At 37.8% G+C, this 17,023-nt stretch overlaps 1 protein-coding gene across 1 annotated transcript; it reads left to right on the top strand.

The window, feature by feature from the left end:
• The first annotated feature begins 3,205 nt into the window (after nt 1-3,205).
• On the top strand, nt 3,206-13,853 carry LOC137990582 (serine/threonine-protein kinase H1-like). The gene is made up of 2 exons (XM_068835722.1): nt 3,206-4,544; nt 10,074-13,853. The coding sequence occupies exons 1-2, from the start codon at nt 3,693-3,695 to the stop codon at nt 10,917-10,919; spliced, it is 1,698 nt and encodes a 565-aa protein (XP_068691823.1). The 5' UTR covers nt 3,206-3,692; the 3' UTR covers nt 10,920-13,853.
• Nucleotides 13,854-17,023: the final 3,170 nt, after the last annotated feature.

The raw sequence follows: 17,023 nt of genomic DNA, 5'->3' as shown, positions 1-17,023 counted from the left end.
AGGTATGACTTGTAGCCAGTGTTTGCCGCGTAACAAAATTTTTCCGATTTTGGCAGCGCTAAAAACGGGACCGTCGAAATCAAGCGGCCAAAATATCAAAAATCTTGTTCCCCGACGGAAGCGCCAGCTACGCCAGGCTAATGATCAGGGTGATCTTCGGCCTATAGCTAGTTCCAATGATCAGTCTTCAACCTTTCAACTGAGCCAGAGGAGACTCACAGGAAAGTTGTCTTGCTTCTGTTTTAGAACTGAAATTGTCCAAATGTAGCACTCTCATTCACTATGATTGGCAAACCAATGATAACTGATAAAGGAAACGTGGGCAAACGAGTTAATTAATGCTCTCTGCCTTTCCTGAAACAAGAATGTGCGGCGATGAAAATCCACTCTCGTCATGGAAGAGAACTCTTACGTTGATTTTCCACTTAAAAATTCTTGAGAATTTGTAAAGATATAAACGAGCCGACTATTAATTACAAGGCTTCTCCTCTGAGACGCTTGATACCAGAACAAGATTTGGATTAAGAGCATTCCGTTCCGAGTTATAAGCTCAGTTAACTTTTATTGTAACTGCCATGTTTTTATCACATTTTTTCCAGTATTACGCCAACATCCATTTACTATATATACATGTATGTACATACAAGCAATCCAATGTAACTCTCATTGTACCTGAAGAAGGCTGGTTTGGCCAACCGAAATATAGTACACCACTAAAATCAAATCTACGTTGTATCGGCTCTTGTTCAAAATATTTAGTTTCTTAACTTGTAATTACGCCGATCAGATCAAGCCACTGATCCAACGTACACCGACACTGACAGGAAGATTGTCCACAGTTGCTTGCTTCAAAACTCCTGAACTTTGAACCTTGTTCCAGGGTGACTCTAGGAACGAGGTTCTTAACTTCCAGGATAAGTCACTTAACTGTCCGACATCTTTACAATGTACATGGAAGAAGACATCCATACGGATTACCGCATGTAACCATAACTCAATCCGCTTGCTTAAGAAAAAGAAAGAAAACATGTGGACACAACCCGAGGTCTCGCCAAAATTAGTTCACTCGGATAGTCATGCACCAAACTACCAGACAGTGTGATCCTACGTTTGAACAACTGAATTAACTGCAGGTTGTACTTGCCAATTAAAATATACTTTACATAGCTCTCTGAGACTCTGAGCTAACTTAAAATTATATAACTTATCCACGCGTGTATCCTGACACGAGCACAAATTCCACGTTTTACAAGATTTGTCCCTCGCTACCAATACACAGTCAAGAAAGACGAAGGATTAAAGACAGATAAGAAAACTCCGACGCGTTTCTAGTTTTCTTTTGTACTTTTGGCCCATGTCATCAGATTCACCTAACGGAAATTTTTTTATATACTTGCCGAATGAGTGTACCTGCAAGGCCTTTTAGATTGAACGCAGTTTTGTGGTCGGTGAATTTAGAAAATAGTGTCGGTTCGGATATTTATAAAAGTGTATAAAAAACGGAAAACTTAAGGGACTAGAAGCTCATTTAGCGAATTGACGAGCTAATTTTGTAGCTCCTGAGAATGTCAGCTGATCTTCTTTTAACTCTCGAAATCAACGGGATTGAACTGTCATGATACGAATTTCACTCAAAACGAATTCGAAAATCCATCGTGAGCTTCATTTCCGAAGACATTTTTCAGCCGAGATTATTCGTGAACACCTAACCTACCCCGTGACAAGGTTTTTTTTTTTTTAACTCTAAACGTTACGGCTCTACCCGAAGTTTTTATAAAAAAGAAGGGGGATGAAACAAATTTACAAACCCTTGAGCAACGCCTTTCAGCCATTGCTGATTAGATAACAAGTGGGCGTTTGTTTTCTTCCGTGGCCTCAGTTTATTTCGCCGTTTGCTTCATCTGCAGCGACTTGCCTGTTACTGTAAATAGCAAAGTATTGCCACACAGGTATCCCGTCAAAACAAATCGCTGGATTTGTTTGAAGATACAATGAGATTCGTTGTTAAATTGACGGGCCACTTAAGCAGAAGCACGTTTTTGGTTTCTGGAATGTGGAATCTCGGGAAAATCATGTGTTTGGTCAGTCTCACGCGAAGGGTCACATGGACACTGCAGTCACAAGAATCCGAGCTCGCAAAAAAACCCAACCTCTTTGAATTACAATACATAATTCAGCTGATTTTAAAACCACAAAATTCCACCCACAGGAGAGATAGCAAGGTTCAAATTGAATCTACCGCGGAACCGCATCGCTATCTGAATAAGCACTCCAGACTATTGATTTCCACGAAATTTACAGGGACGAAATGTTGCCTTGTCGCAAGGAAATGTGCAACGTTTTTCAAACAATTCCATTAGAAAAAAAGGTGCCCATGTTATATGTCCAGCAGTTTATTTTCAGACACACTCATCTGAAGGGGTGGTCTTCAAATAATCTTGATATCACATGTTAACTAGTGCTTGGAGCTAATACACCTGTCTGATTAAAAATTAAGTCAAATGAAGTTTCTTGACTCAAAGTCGAGGTAAAAGTATTTAAATTTAGGAGCAACTGTACGTGATCACAAAATTATAGCGTTTGGTTGTCAAGCGAAAGATTTGTTTGGGTAATATTACGTAACGTTGAGTTGTGTGGTTTTGTCGCAATTTGTCAAGACGGTGCAGTCGGGACGACGAACTTGAAAACGCAACTAAAAAGTGCCGGAGTAGCTTTTTATTCGGTAATGTCGAGGCCAAGAAATAGCAATGAAGAGTTCGCCAATGAAGCAACCTGAAGGTGAAAACGACCAATAACCAAATTGCAGAAGACAGAGGCAAAGTGTTTTAGTAGAAAACACTTGTTCCGCCAAAAATAAAGCGCAATTGAAAAGTCCTTATTACTGCTTGTCAGCCGAATATCATGATCTGTTACTGCCCCGGCCCTTAGGTTTGGGCGTGGTGGAGCTCTGAAAGTCACTGTCAGCATTTGAATGTAAAATGTGACCTAGAAAATGTATTTCGAGATTCATACATGCGAAGTCTCTTGTGTCCGGAAATGCGGACACAAATGAGGAAATCAGTGAAAATGTAAATTTGGTACCCTTGCGAGAAAAAACCGTCAAAACAAACACTCGTAAGACATAACGCATGAGGTTGGCAGGCGGACAAACTTTTCAAGGAGTGCGGAGATAACAAAGGAAAACGTCAAAAGCAGTATTCCGTCAAACAACGAAAAGAGGATGTTGTCAAGGTCTGCGAGAAGCAACCGGATCAACCATGTCTTCGAACACATGGTCGTCTTGACAAAACACAGACTTTCATTAAGTAACTAACGCAGTTTAATCTTTCGATTAACGCAAAGTTGTATCTGTTAGAAATTTCCTACACCGTGTGAGGTCTTTTCTGCAGACGAGACTTGTTTTCGTAGCGGCTGTGTAACTTGGCAGCATTTCTTGTGGCAGCGGGACCATGTCGTGTTTTTAGAAATGTTGATCCGTCATATCATTGGTGGAACTGTCATTGAAGTTGTGTTTGATTGGTGTTATGCATGGCATGACGTCACATATACACAGACCGAATAACTACGTCTGTGTACTTGTGTTGGCATTGTTGCAGTGTTGCAGTGGCGTGTGTACACTCACTTCGCTGCGGCTTGCAATGCTATATCTTAAATGAGACAGCTCTTCGTTTAGGAACAATTCTGGTGTAACAATGGGTTGTAATAACACCAAAAAGCTACCGGAAGATGAGGAGAATATTAAGTCTTCGAAGGTCCCATCACGTGAATTTGGTGGCCGGCCTGACAAATTGAACAATATAATGTGGAAATACGCGGAGAAGAAATCGAAGAAAGGACGAGTTGTGGAAGGAAGATTCAGCTTTGATCCTATCGTTACCGATAATTACGACATCAAAGCTCTGATAGGTAAGGGATCATTTAGTCGCGTCGTTCGAGTTGAACATAAAGCAACAAAGCAACCGTATGCAATCAAGATGATCAAAATACGAGATGGCAAAGACTTATTAGAGTGTGAACTGGCTGTGCTTAGAAAAGTGAAACATGAGTACATTGTTCAACTGCACGAGGTTTTTGAATGTGCAGAAAGAGTTTACCTAGTTATGGAGCTTTTAACTGGCGGTGAACTGTTCGATCGAATTGCCTCTAGAGGGTCGTTCACAGAGCGAGATGCAACTCAAGTGCTGCAGATGGTCCTGGAGGGCGTTCGCTATCTGCATGCACTTGGTGTAACGCATCGGGATCTCAAACCGGAAAATTTATTGTACTATCACCCAGGGCCAGATTCTAAAATCATGATCACTGATTTTGGATTATCAAAAACCCGTCAAAACTCTACAAATGAGACAATGGACACCACCTGTGGAACTCCGGAATACATCGCTCCCGAAATACTCTTGCGGTGTTCATACACCAATGCAGTGGACATGTGGGCCATTGGAGTAATTACGTATATTTTGCTTAGCGGGCAAATGCCCTTTGCGGATGATAATCGAACAAGATTGTATAAGGCGATTTTGAAAGCGAAGTATTCCTACCATGGCGAGGTAAGATTCAGATACACAGGTTTGTTTATCTTAGTAAACCTCTCTGTTGATCGCTTGTTGCTTACTTACTTTGTTCGCGCTGGTTGGGTATATTGTTCTCACGGGCTACGTTGAAGCGTGTGTGCTGTTAACTGCTTCGTACCTGTGAAAAGGAGCCTCTGCAGAAATTAAAAAGTTTTTCGTGAGAATTTCACCTATCGAAGCCTGAAATCGAAGCTATCAGTTAAACGCATGCTTGGAAATGTCGCGGCTGAAAATGAAGATGTATATCGATTACGGGCGCGTTTCATTGGGAAATCTTTCTCGGGAAAATTAACTCAACTATTGAAGGGTAGTTTAAGCGCCATTTTGTCCGAGAAATTCGTTGATCTGTTATTGTTTTAGAGGCGGAAAAAGCCGGTATAATTTGTCGTAACGTTCGTCACAGAATGTTTGTTATTAAGCTTAAGTTCGCTTTGATTACACATTGCAATAGTTGCCGGGGTTAACTTAAATTTGACCTCCATAACCCTATTTGAATAGAACCAATTTCAACGCATAATAGTTTTATTGATCGCAGCAAATTATCCACTGAGCTTCCAATTTGAGTTTCAGTTTAGTCGAGGATGGCAGCACACGGTACGAAGTCCATCGTTTTTCTGTTTCATGTCAAGAATGTTCGATCACAGGGTCGCGCGATTTGTTGAAACACGATTTTTTTGTAAAAATTTCATATGTCAGTCGTCTATCGTTGGTCAGATGGCGTAACAGAATTAGCGTGATTTTCTTGCGGTCAATTTAGTAGATATCATTCACAGTTGTTCATTGATAGCTTCGCCGTCTACACATGACGGATGCATGCCGGAGGTATTCCTTTGCGCTGCCGCCGGATGTCAAATAGCTGGGGTGGGTATTATTGTTATAACATTCCTCGGATTTTGCGGTAAGCTACTTGTACTTGTAGTTAGCGGTTGGCTCAACAAGTATGCATAGACGTACAGGGCATTGTTTACATTGCAGTCATATAAAACCAAGAAATTGCTAACCAATCCAAATGAATGAAATGGAAGTTGCAAGATCTTTAATAGCATGGACATCTTGAGTGCATGAGTTACCTTAATTTAAAGGGGAAGTCTTTGTAATTTAGAACAACAGTGTGTAGCATGATTTGGAACCTGTTGACATATTCCATAATATTATACTGTGTTTCTTTAACATTATATTAAAACCCTAACCCTAACACAGTGCTGTTAACAAATGCTTGTAACAAATAAGATGACAGATTCTAACTACCTGTACTAATTTAAGCATAAACTACATCATTATTTTCAGTCTTAATAATACAAAAGTTTATGCTTGAAGAATCAGTGATGTTTCATTTTAATACATGTACCTCTGTACAATGGTTTGTGCCTTAAAAAATGAAAACAGAAAAGAAGCCTGGTATTGAACACATTGTGACAGGATTATATTCAATCAAGAGAGACTACTTAAGCTCTTGGTTTGAAGCCAACAAAATAAAAAGGGGACTTTCTATATACTTCTAGGAAATAGACATTTACATTTTGTACAAAAATCATGTTTTAAAACATTTGATTACCTCATTCAGTTTGCAAATATGGTAATCACTGCATTTAAAACAATCTCAACTGGTTTGATTGTGGAACCTCAGTTCTACAGGTTGTAACGTTTTCCGGTTTATTTATAATGTTTGTGGGTGTATTTAGCAAGTCCAAGTTGTCAATAAATTCATTTCCCTTTCTGGGACATCATTGAAATGTTATCTTTCTTAAATACTGTCACCATGTCATGTTGCCAAAAAACACAAAGAGAAAACAAGACCAAACACCCAACAGTCTGAAGGTGGTTCCAAGGAGGACACAAGCTTGAGTGTCTCTTCTTCTGTCTGGTTGTTTTATTTCCTTTTGTTAGCGAGGGCAGCAGGGATGCAGGTGATTTTTTTTGCTGAATGCAAAACAGATTTATTGTCAAAGATGTTATTTAATCACATACAATATTCAGGATTATAAGAAAGGTTATACTTTTGCATGAAGAAATGTGATGTTAAAGTCGAGATTACATTAAGTTTGCTTTTAATAGGTCAAAGGTTTGAATGCACAATTTGTTCCTTACCAAAGTATGTTAATCCTTGTGTTAGAGATATGTGGCATGTTTTTACTTCTTTTAACTCTGGACTTGTTACCTCACTAGATTGCCTTACATTTTTAATGCGAATGGAAAACACATCAAATCAGACACGGAAAGCCATTTTGCTGTAGACTGTTAATATTATTAATCTTGTTTTGCTTACTTTTTGGATTAAATCTCCCAACAATTAGAATGTATGCCACTTGTTTGTTCCTTTAATTGAAAGAGTTTTGTCAACTTTTTCGATAATAATAATAATATGAGTTATGAATGATAATAATAACAATAATAATGATAATATGAGGTGCGAGTTAAGTTAATTATGTAGCTAAACTGATTTAGTAATTGGCACAAGTATCAAAGGGACACTCCATTTTTTTTACGGATTAAGTTAGATTTTTGGCCCTAGTTGCTGATCATGTTGACCCGCAAGCAAATTGAAGCTCGCCATGGCTCATTTCTGACAGATCAATAATTATTAGCATGCTATTATTCCTTTCTATGGAAAAAAAAATGCACTTTACTTCATATTCCAAATGTAGTTTGAAGGGGTGCTAACAACCGTGGGTTGAAATTTCTGAAATTCTAGAATGTTTATTACTGGGTTGCCATATGGCAAGCCAGTCGGAAAAAAAGCTAAATTTAGTCATTTCCTTTTTTTTTTCCGTGTCAGGAATAGTGTTTCCTGTCACTCCCCCTGCTAAGTGGTGCACACAGTCTTTTGCGCATATTTTGGTAGGTTTCAGGGGGCAGTAGAAATGCGTAGATGGAGCTCAAGAATGAAATGCAATTGGATAAACAAGACAGGCAGTGAAAAATAAATACTCACACTTATTTGGCTACAAGCCGAGCTCAGCTATAAGCCGAGACCCTAAACTTCTTACGCAAAAAATCAACTTGATCAACACGAACTGTAATTGCATAATACTCGGCTATAAGCTGAGACCCATTTTAGGTCTTGATGGCAGTTTATTACCGGTCTTCATTAACACCTTGGTTCTGGAAAAGTATCTAGGGGTCCTTATTTGTTTGATTTGCCTTAAAGGTGGTCTCTTTAATCCATAACAATCCTGCCCTAATTAATAAATTTGATGCATTCTTCTGTCATGTTCATGAAAGTAACTCTTCCTTGATGTCACTTAGTAGGGGCTTATGGCACACTATTACCGGTATACATTCTGAGATCTGATTGGGTAACATTACTGGTCTGGTATTTAGTGTTTGACAGGGCATATTTTGGTAGGTTTCAGGGGGCAGTAGAAATGCGTAGATGGAGCTCAAGAATGGAATGCAATTGGATAAACAAGACAGGCAGTGAAAAATAAATGCTCACACTTATTTGGCTACAAGCCGAGCTCAGCTATAAGCCGAGACCCTAAACTTCTTACGCAAGCATTAGATCTTTTCTGTAATGAGTTAAAAGTTAATTCGCATTATGCCTATCTTGAGTGACTGAGGAAAAAGGAAAATCTGCAAAATTTCAAGTAGGGGTTGATTGTGTGAAATGCAATAATAAAGCTGTATTGTTTCAAATTACATTAAATTGATTTTTAATAGATAAGTATGATGAATTTATAAAAAATATGGTATGTGTAAGACAGTTCTTGACAGAAACTGGTGGACAGTAAACAATGAAAATACACATGATTAATGCAGCAGAGTGAAGTAAAAGTTCCTTGAATTCAAACGATAAGCAAAGAACCAAATTCACTTGTTCCAGCATTAGATCTTTTCTGTAATGCATACCAAAACCTCCACTATCACCATTGGATCTAGGTGTGTGAACAAGTTGATGTGTATGCAGTGGGACTAATAATATCATGAATTACATAGTTGAAAATATATTAGGTTTCAGCCAGGTTTCTGTTAAAGCTAGAAAATCAATGTTTTTGTCAACCATGTAGTCTTTGATTTGCAGGGTTTTATTGTTGATAGATCTCGCATTCAGAAGGCAGAAATTTAGAGAGTTCACAGTTTCAGCTGTTGTCGTTTGAGCAGCACCACAGTTTAAAGATTGTTGATTAATCTGCACCAAGTTATTAAAGAACTTGTGAAGGTCATGTTAAAACCTAGTTCTTGTTCTCAAAGCCAAGAGTTGTGGTCTTAAGTAAGTAAGTTTCTTGACCATGGCAGAATTATGTGCATTTTTTTCAGAAGTTACAAGTCGGTGAAGCAAAGAATGTTTGAGGTCGGGGTCAGGATTGCAATAAATATCCATGCAAATTGGAAGATCAGCAACAAATATAGTTGCTGTGGGTAGCCTACACTTTGAATGAAGGCTTTTTACAATGTAGATGATTTCCTTTGCAGTTCACAATATTTCATTGTTTTTTATGTCACAATATTGGTCAGTATGTGCTACCGTTTTTTTGCTATTTACTCTGATTCATGCTCAGCCACCCACTGTGTCATATCCAGTTCGAGTCTGTAGTGCAACGTCCACATTCCATGACCTAACCATAGGCTTAAGTGCAATAATAGAATAGTTTTTCACATTTAAAACTGTTGTTAACAGAATTGATTCCAATAATAAGCCAGCAAACAGATGCTTTACAAGTTTCTACAATGGTATTTTAAATAGTAAATCTGATACTTTTTCTTAACAATACAGGAAGAATAATTTACTTTATTAACATAAAGTAAATGCTCTTAAAGTTTTTGTTCATGGAAAGGTCCAATCCCCAAAATCCAGTTTGATAACTATAGCAGAGGTCTTAAGAAGCAGCTCCACACTAACAATAAGTGCAGAAAAAATAGTGGAAGCAACATAAATGCAGATGGTATGCAGAGCTGCAAAAAGTCACAGGCAGCCATATTGGCACATAGCTCGCCATTCCAACCAAACTTCCTGAAAGTTTGATTGAATAGAAAGTCCCTGGAGCTGTCTACAGATAAATGAAAGAGGAACAGGTCTGCATTCCTCACAGCACCACCCATCTAGAATTACATAATAAATGGTTGGACTTGAGGGAAGGGGGCCAGTTGGTGAGGTTGCAGGAATCAGAGTCCCAGATTCAAGTCCTGGCCTAACCTCAAGCATGAGTTGTTCTCTGTAGGCCCTTGTTCGGTCTTTCTAATAGGCTTGTTAACAGCCATTTTCCCACATTTGGGACCTTGAATTCTCTTCCTTACACTTGTGTCATTTCATTTGCCTTGCTGGACAAGAAAAATTTATCTAGGGGTGTGGTTGCTGGTAATTTACAGTTTATTTTCTTAATTATTATTTTTGCAATAGATGTTAGCCATGAAGAAAATTTGAGTGATCAGTGATTTTAAATTGAAAAGGAGATTGCATTCTGTCCTGCCATAGTGCCTGTTCCACTTTGAAAGTGGTGTTTGGATATAAACCAGTTGAGTTTCTCTTTACACTTACCCTTTTCATGTTTGGTAAATTGCTTTTAGGCATGGAAAGATGTCTCTGATCTTGCTAAGGACTTTATTAACCAGTTACTGGTTCTAGAACCAGAAGAACGTATGACAGCAGAAGACAGCTTAGGGCATCGCTGGATTACAACGTGTGCTGGCACCTCTAGTCTTAAAAATCTTCAAAAGGCAGTCAGTAAGAACTGGCGTAAGAGTTCCTCTAGGTTAAACAGTGCAAGGTCAAATGCCTCTCAGAAGTCAAACAGATCATATCGGCCAGGGAGGTCTGTTCTATCAGCAAAGTGCTCCAAGAACACGACTGTTGCTCAAGATGCAAGCCTGATCTCTTCCTCGTCAAATTTTCCTGCACATGAGGACAAGGAAAGTGCAAGCAAATCTTCAGCTTTAACAGAACCTGATGTGAAACTGACCAAACAGTTTGTGGAGAAACTGCCTTCTGTTATTAATGAAGATGAAAGAGAACTCCTGCAAAGCACTTCTTCAGTGTGTGAATCTGTACGTCTTGAATGCAAGGTCACAGAGATCAAGTACAATACAAAACAGGCCAGAGAAAATAAAACTCGACAGACAGCTGCACCTGTGCGTGAAAAGGAAAGTCAGAACCCTGATCGTAAAAAGATCAACTCCTTAGTTCTGGATTACTATACATCAACTGATCCTTCTGTACACAAATCAACCCCTATAGCACTTCCATCTAGAGAACAGTCACACATAGTCATGAGGGATAACTTCCTAGCAAATCAATCCTGGGAACAACAACTGCAATTGGACATTTCTCAACTTGGGTCCTCTCCTTACAGACTTCGTCCACTATCTCCTTTGCCAAAGAAAAATAAAGTATATTGCAGCTATGATTCTGCATAGAATAAATAAACCTTATTGAATGGTTTAACATATATATGTGCAAATATTTAGCAAGTTAAGTGGTATATAAAAATACGAGCAACAAGCACGTATATAATTATATGTTAAAGCTTTCAATAAGGGATTTTATTATTCCACTATTATGCCATTTTCTATTATTTTGGCTTCTTCCCGCATTGACCAAGAATCATGTTGATTGCATAAGAAGGTCTGTTCAAATAAAGAAAACACAGAGGAAACCATTCAAATGTCCTTTATTTGATTGGATAAACGAAATGACGAGTGACAAGCAATGGCAAACAACATTCTCAAGCTTTGCATCATGTTAAAAACATTGCTATTACTGAAAAACTCCTGATTTGTTGGTATTTGCTCTGTTCTAAACAGGTCAAACTGGGACACCACAGTGTATTACTGTCTCATATTATGCATGCTCTCGTGACCAAATATGGTAAAAGGGCGTAATAGTGGAATAATGATGCACTGTATCAGGTTAGTTTAGTCTCATTTTGACTCCTACGGGGACAACACAATACCTGACCTCTCCAACTTGACATTTTTGAAAAATTTCATCCTCATCACTGTCAAATCTAAAACTGTAAAAAGCACCAAAGTTAACCAACAAGATTAATGCAGGGGGGAGATATTGTTTGAGCCTCTGTTGTTCCTTTCATTAGCATCATTTCTTAAAGGCTTAGCAGTAGCAAGGGCCATAATTTGATGAAATCCAAAAAATTGTCTGGGGTCAAATATCACTACAGCTCCTAATATTATTTATTAAGTTTTGAAAGCACTAGTGGTCTAAAGAAAATTTAGATTTTTTTGGTTTTTAACTCCTGTACTGGACTTTGTAAAACCTCTTTAAATTGTCCTTGCCTTTACATAAATATTCCAGCATTTCTAAATAATATTATTATTATAGTGATGAAAAAATGCAGAAAACAAAATTTTGGTCATTGAAGACAATAATAGACAAAGAGGAACAAAAGGAGATTGCTCTACAGGTAACAAATCAAGCCAATCCCAGATTTCATATTGGGACAAGACTGACTGACTGAACAAAGGGGTTAATTTTCTAAAGAAACTGTGAAGCACAGAAATGGGTTTACAATTGGGTTAATATGGTAAATTGACCACCATACAGAAATTTAAAAGCTGACATTTTGAGCTTCAGCACTATTTCTGTTTGCTCCGAAGAAGGGCTAATGCTTGAAGGTCATCTTTCAAATTTCTCTACGGTGGTCAGTTTACTATCAACCCAGTTGAGAAATCCATTTCTGTGATGACTCTTACCTGTTCTGGAATAGTTCCGCCAGACCAGTAAAAGTTTCTTCTGGTTTTTGCCTCCCAATAATAGGTAGATAGCTAGCTGTAAATAATAATTTTCGCCTTGAAATTACAGTTAAAAATTCGAAAGTTAGCCACTGCCCTCTAGAGTTGACTGAATGCCTGCTTCTGAAAAGAGGTGTACCTTGTGAAAGCCATGATTATGATGCTTCATCATATCTTAAGTGGTTTTCCTGGAGAAAATTTGTAATGGGTACAAGTGTAGAACTAAAAAATTACCATAACAGAGTTATAATAGTTGAATTTGTTTGACTGTTTGAAAAATTTTATGCACACCATAATGTCCCATTTAATTAACCCATTCACTCCTAGGAGTGAGACTTACGGAGCATTTGATTGACCGTATTCTGGAATAGGAATACATGGAAGATAAGTTAGAAATCCTTCGTTTTTACGGAGATTCACATTAAAATTGTCAAATACCTCCTAAAAATTAATGCTATTTTAAACAAAAATAAAGTGGTGCATTTATATAGCGCCTTTATCACAAACGTCTCAAAGGCACTTTACAATGATCAATTTACCCCCAGCGGACTGGAGTATTCTTATTCCGGAATAGGGTCGATCGAATGCACCCTTAATGGATTTTACTGTCTAATGCCAGACAATTTTACTCGTAAATAAGAGGTGCTTCAGGAGTCAATGGGTTAACTACCGTCTATTTTCAGTTAAGATTGAAGTTACCGGTATTTTAGTTGCTAAAACAGTCAAACCCTTTTTTTTTTCGTGTCTAGCTGGGACTGTAAATTTACGTATAAGAAAAATTGTGATAAAGTAAAACAAAAAACAAAACATTAATCTTAAAATGTTTTACAGAATATTTTGTCGCAATGTTCTGTAGTTAAATGCTTTACCAAATCACTTTTTTTTCACGTACACTGCAAATATAAGTAAAAAACGGCAATTTGTCCTCTTTCTCTTGGTTAGGAAGTGCTATCAATGTGAGCTTTAATCACGACTACTTTACTATGGATATAATATATTTTACCAGGATTTACTAATTAGTAAATCATAACAAAAGGTACTTTTAGTCAAAATGATGGTCAGTAAGACTATAAAACATGTTTACTGAAACAGATTTATTATTTCCCTATTATTTGTAGATAGATAAAAATGATGTTACTGTAAGGTGTAAGATCACATCATACACCTTTTTACTGTGAATGTAATTCACAGTCTGTTTGGATATACAAATTAACTCCTGTAAGACATTTTTCAACTGAGGATGTATAATTTATTTTTGCTATTAAAAAAACTGATATATATATATATTAATACCTTTATACATTAAAATAATGTTATGTTATAACAGGTTTGTTACTGAATTTTTCCTCACAAAAATTCCAAAACATTGAGTACTTGTGAATGTGAGATTGGTCAGAAACCTAAAAAAGGCAATCTATATAAATTTATAATATCAGTCAAACTATCAATGATTTACTAAATAAGTATATTGTGCAGAAGATGTAATTTCAAGAGATGTATTTATTTTTAATATATGTTCTGTAACTAAAAGAGAATGATAGATTCCAAGAAAAATAATTATTATGTAGAGCAAACTCTTCAATAAAATGTTTTTTCTTGTGCCATTGTAGTCTTTTCAGAGCGTGACATGTAAGTAAAATCTCAACATATCAGGCTGAAAATGGTTTTGAAAAGGGGCTGTTTACATAGAAAATCCTAGTCTCAAACACAAATGCCACACAACACTTTGTGACTCAGAGTAAACACCAATGTTGAACTTTTGAGGGAATTAAGTAGAGGGTTGTTAAAAGATTTACGACTAGCATCCTTAAAGGAAAACAAAAAAATTGCAAATGGCTTGTTTGGTTCACATGCAAGATTGAGAAAGCTTTGATCAAGCATGATGCCGATACATCACTGGGACTAGGAGATGAATTTTGAGAGAAATGGCCAAGTATTGTAAATAGGTTTGTTTTTATAAGTTAATGTATGTCAGTGTTTGTAAGTAATTATGTATATAGTGGTCTTGGGTAACATAGTGTAAGTATTTGTGATGTAAGTAGTGTTTTGTGTCAAATTAAAGTAGTAGAGTAGTAGTAGTAGTAGTAGTAACAATAATAATAATAATAATAATAATGTTCAGTTACCATGTTAGCCAACTGTCCTTGACAGTTGGCCTAAGCATTGACCCACACGTTTGCATTGCTATTGCCATTGCTGGGATCATCCAAGCAATGGGATTGATACTACTTTCTCTGTCATATCCTCATGTAAGTGTCAAGTAAAACCATTGCCATTAGCATGTAAACTGACAAGGTGCATTGCTTGTGCTAGGAAGCATGGGAACTAGAGATAATTATGACACACTTAATACTAGGGTATAGTATACCTTCTATGAATAGTCCTAAAGTGTGATGTTCGGCCAGGACCCGAACCCAGACCATTCGCTCTGGAGTCGAGCACACTAACATGAGGCCACCGCGCCTCCCTTATAACACTAGGAACCAAGTCAAATTTAGAAGGACTTGTATGGAGTCATCAGAACAAAACGGGACTAGTTTCTCCAAGATCATTTGCTCCACAATGCTAGTTTTGGGCAAATTGGTCGTTGGGTGCCCCTGAAAAGTTCGGAATTCAGGGGCACCCAACGACCAATTTGTTGTAAATTGTATTATTATACCCCAGTTAATGAAAATAAATGTTATTAAGGCATTTTCAGGTGTTTGTCAGTATTGCTGGGAAAACATTATCAGTTCCTTTTTCCGGTACTTTGACAAATGAAAAATTTGCAGTTATTCTACCCAGCAAGACACACAAGAAATTTCCCAGCCAGCTAGATGAAATTAGTTGGTTTGCCAGCCAGCTGATCAAATTTATTTCCCAGCCAGGAATTCCGCGCGCTTTCAAATCCCTCGATCCAAAACGACCGAACAAAAGCGACAAAACCGGGACATAACAGGTTTTTTCCGCAAGCGCAATCACTCTGACCAGCCGTCGTATGTTTGTCACTACTCTCTAGGAGAGGGAAGGGGTTCTGTTTTTTTTTTTTTTTTTAGTCGTCCTCAGTCTTCAGAGTTTCTACAGCCAGCTCGGGTTGAAATGCTAGAAAAAGTCAGTAATTCCCAGGCAAAACCTCTATCAATAACAAAATTTCCCAGCCAGCTAATCGAAACACCTGTATTTTTGCCAGCCAGCAAGATTCCTCTGGGGAACAGATAATGTGAGGAACAGATTCGTTGGGTGCCCCTGTATACCTGCCAACTCTCACGCCTTAGGCGTGAGTGTCACGCCTGCGGGTTGAAAACTTCGATCTCACGCCGGCTCACGCTTGCGGGCCAATTTCTCACGCCTGATTGGAAAATGTGAGTTCTTGCCGTCTTGCTTGACACAATTTCCAAAAATATGTTAACTCAGACCCATGTAAGGAACGAAAACCATGTGTAAAATGAAATGACAATACCTTCCTCGCGATCTCTGATTTTTGAAGTGAAAAGCACTGGGAGCGAGCTCGCGTTTATAAGCGTTTATTTATCTTCGTCAGACTTCGGAAGACTTCGGACGTCTTCGGAAATCTTCGGAAATGATCGTGCCGTCTTCAAAAATCCCAGCACTCCCAGGATAAAAATCTCACGCCTATATCTCAGAAAAAGTTGGCAGGTATACCCCTGGGAATTGCGGTATTATCAAACCCTACGGAAAGCAGTTCTGTTTTGGTTCACGGTATTCGGTGCAGAAATGACGTCTCGGAATTATCAGACTTCCGGTTGCTCCAGGGGGAAGAAATTGAAAACTGATTCGTTTTAACAATCGTTTGCTCAGCGTACCGACAAAGGTAAATAATCCGCGCGTGCAAGGCAACATGTGGAAGAAAATATTTAACTGTGTTTGAACGCGGTATAGACGAGTTCACGCCCTTGAGTGCATCATGGGTAATCAAGGCAAGAAATTCAAAGGTTTGTATTGTGAATTGAAAAGTATTCATGACATGCAATTTTGGGTTTTTTATTTTCCAAAACCGAAGATATGCGCTCAAAGGTGCGGCAGAATAAATTTGGAGAGAATGGCTATTGTATAAATTATTTTATTAAAAAGAGTTTCTGCCATACATTTTTTGTAATTCCAAAGGCACAAAATTACAGAGAATGTATGGAGACAAAAAAAGCAATATTTAGGAATTCCAAAGAACAAATACCAAGCATAGTTCATCTCAGTTGTGAACATGAACTTATTTGTTTGGTTTATGAAGGCGAAAGTCTATAAAGTAGAGTCATGTACGGTATATTTTACTTTTAGTTTCCATACAAACCTTTCAATTTCTCACCATGTTGCCCGGATTACCCAAGATGCAATCAAGACTGTGAACTCGTCTATTTCGGTATTTGCCCATTTTTGGCGCAGAAATGTGATATTGGGCAATCCCCAATGTCCCCCTCTAGATGAAATGAATCATATATTGAACTGCAGATATGAAATCAAGTGAAGCTATGATCCTCGCAGTTATGAATGCAATTTTAGCTATAGTCCATTTTACAGTTGTGTGCTTAATTACCTGTCCTATGAATGAAAGTGAGGCTGGAGTTGTCCTTGTTTTGATAGAAACCTCACTGTTTTTTAAGTAAATTCTTACTAATTAGCATGACAACAACATCATTAACATAAGAAAAGGAGGGAGGTCTGTATCACAACTAGGTCAATACCACCCTCACTTTCATTTAAAGGCCAGGTAACTAACCACACAACTGTAAAGAGGTCTATTGCATAGAGAAGCCTATCACTTGACTCTGAGGATGACT

Source organism: Montipora foliosa, chromosome 1, assembly GCF_036669935.1.
Source record: "Montipora foliosa isolate CH-2021 chromosome 1, ASM3666993v2, whole genome shotgun sequence".
Lineage (NCBI taxonomy): Eukaryota > Metazoa > Cnidaria > Anthozoa > Scleractinia > Acroporidae > Montipora > Montipora foliosa.
The sequence above is the reverse complement of the archived record's forward strand: the minus strand, read 5'-3'. Positions and strand labels throughout refer to the sequence as shown.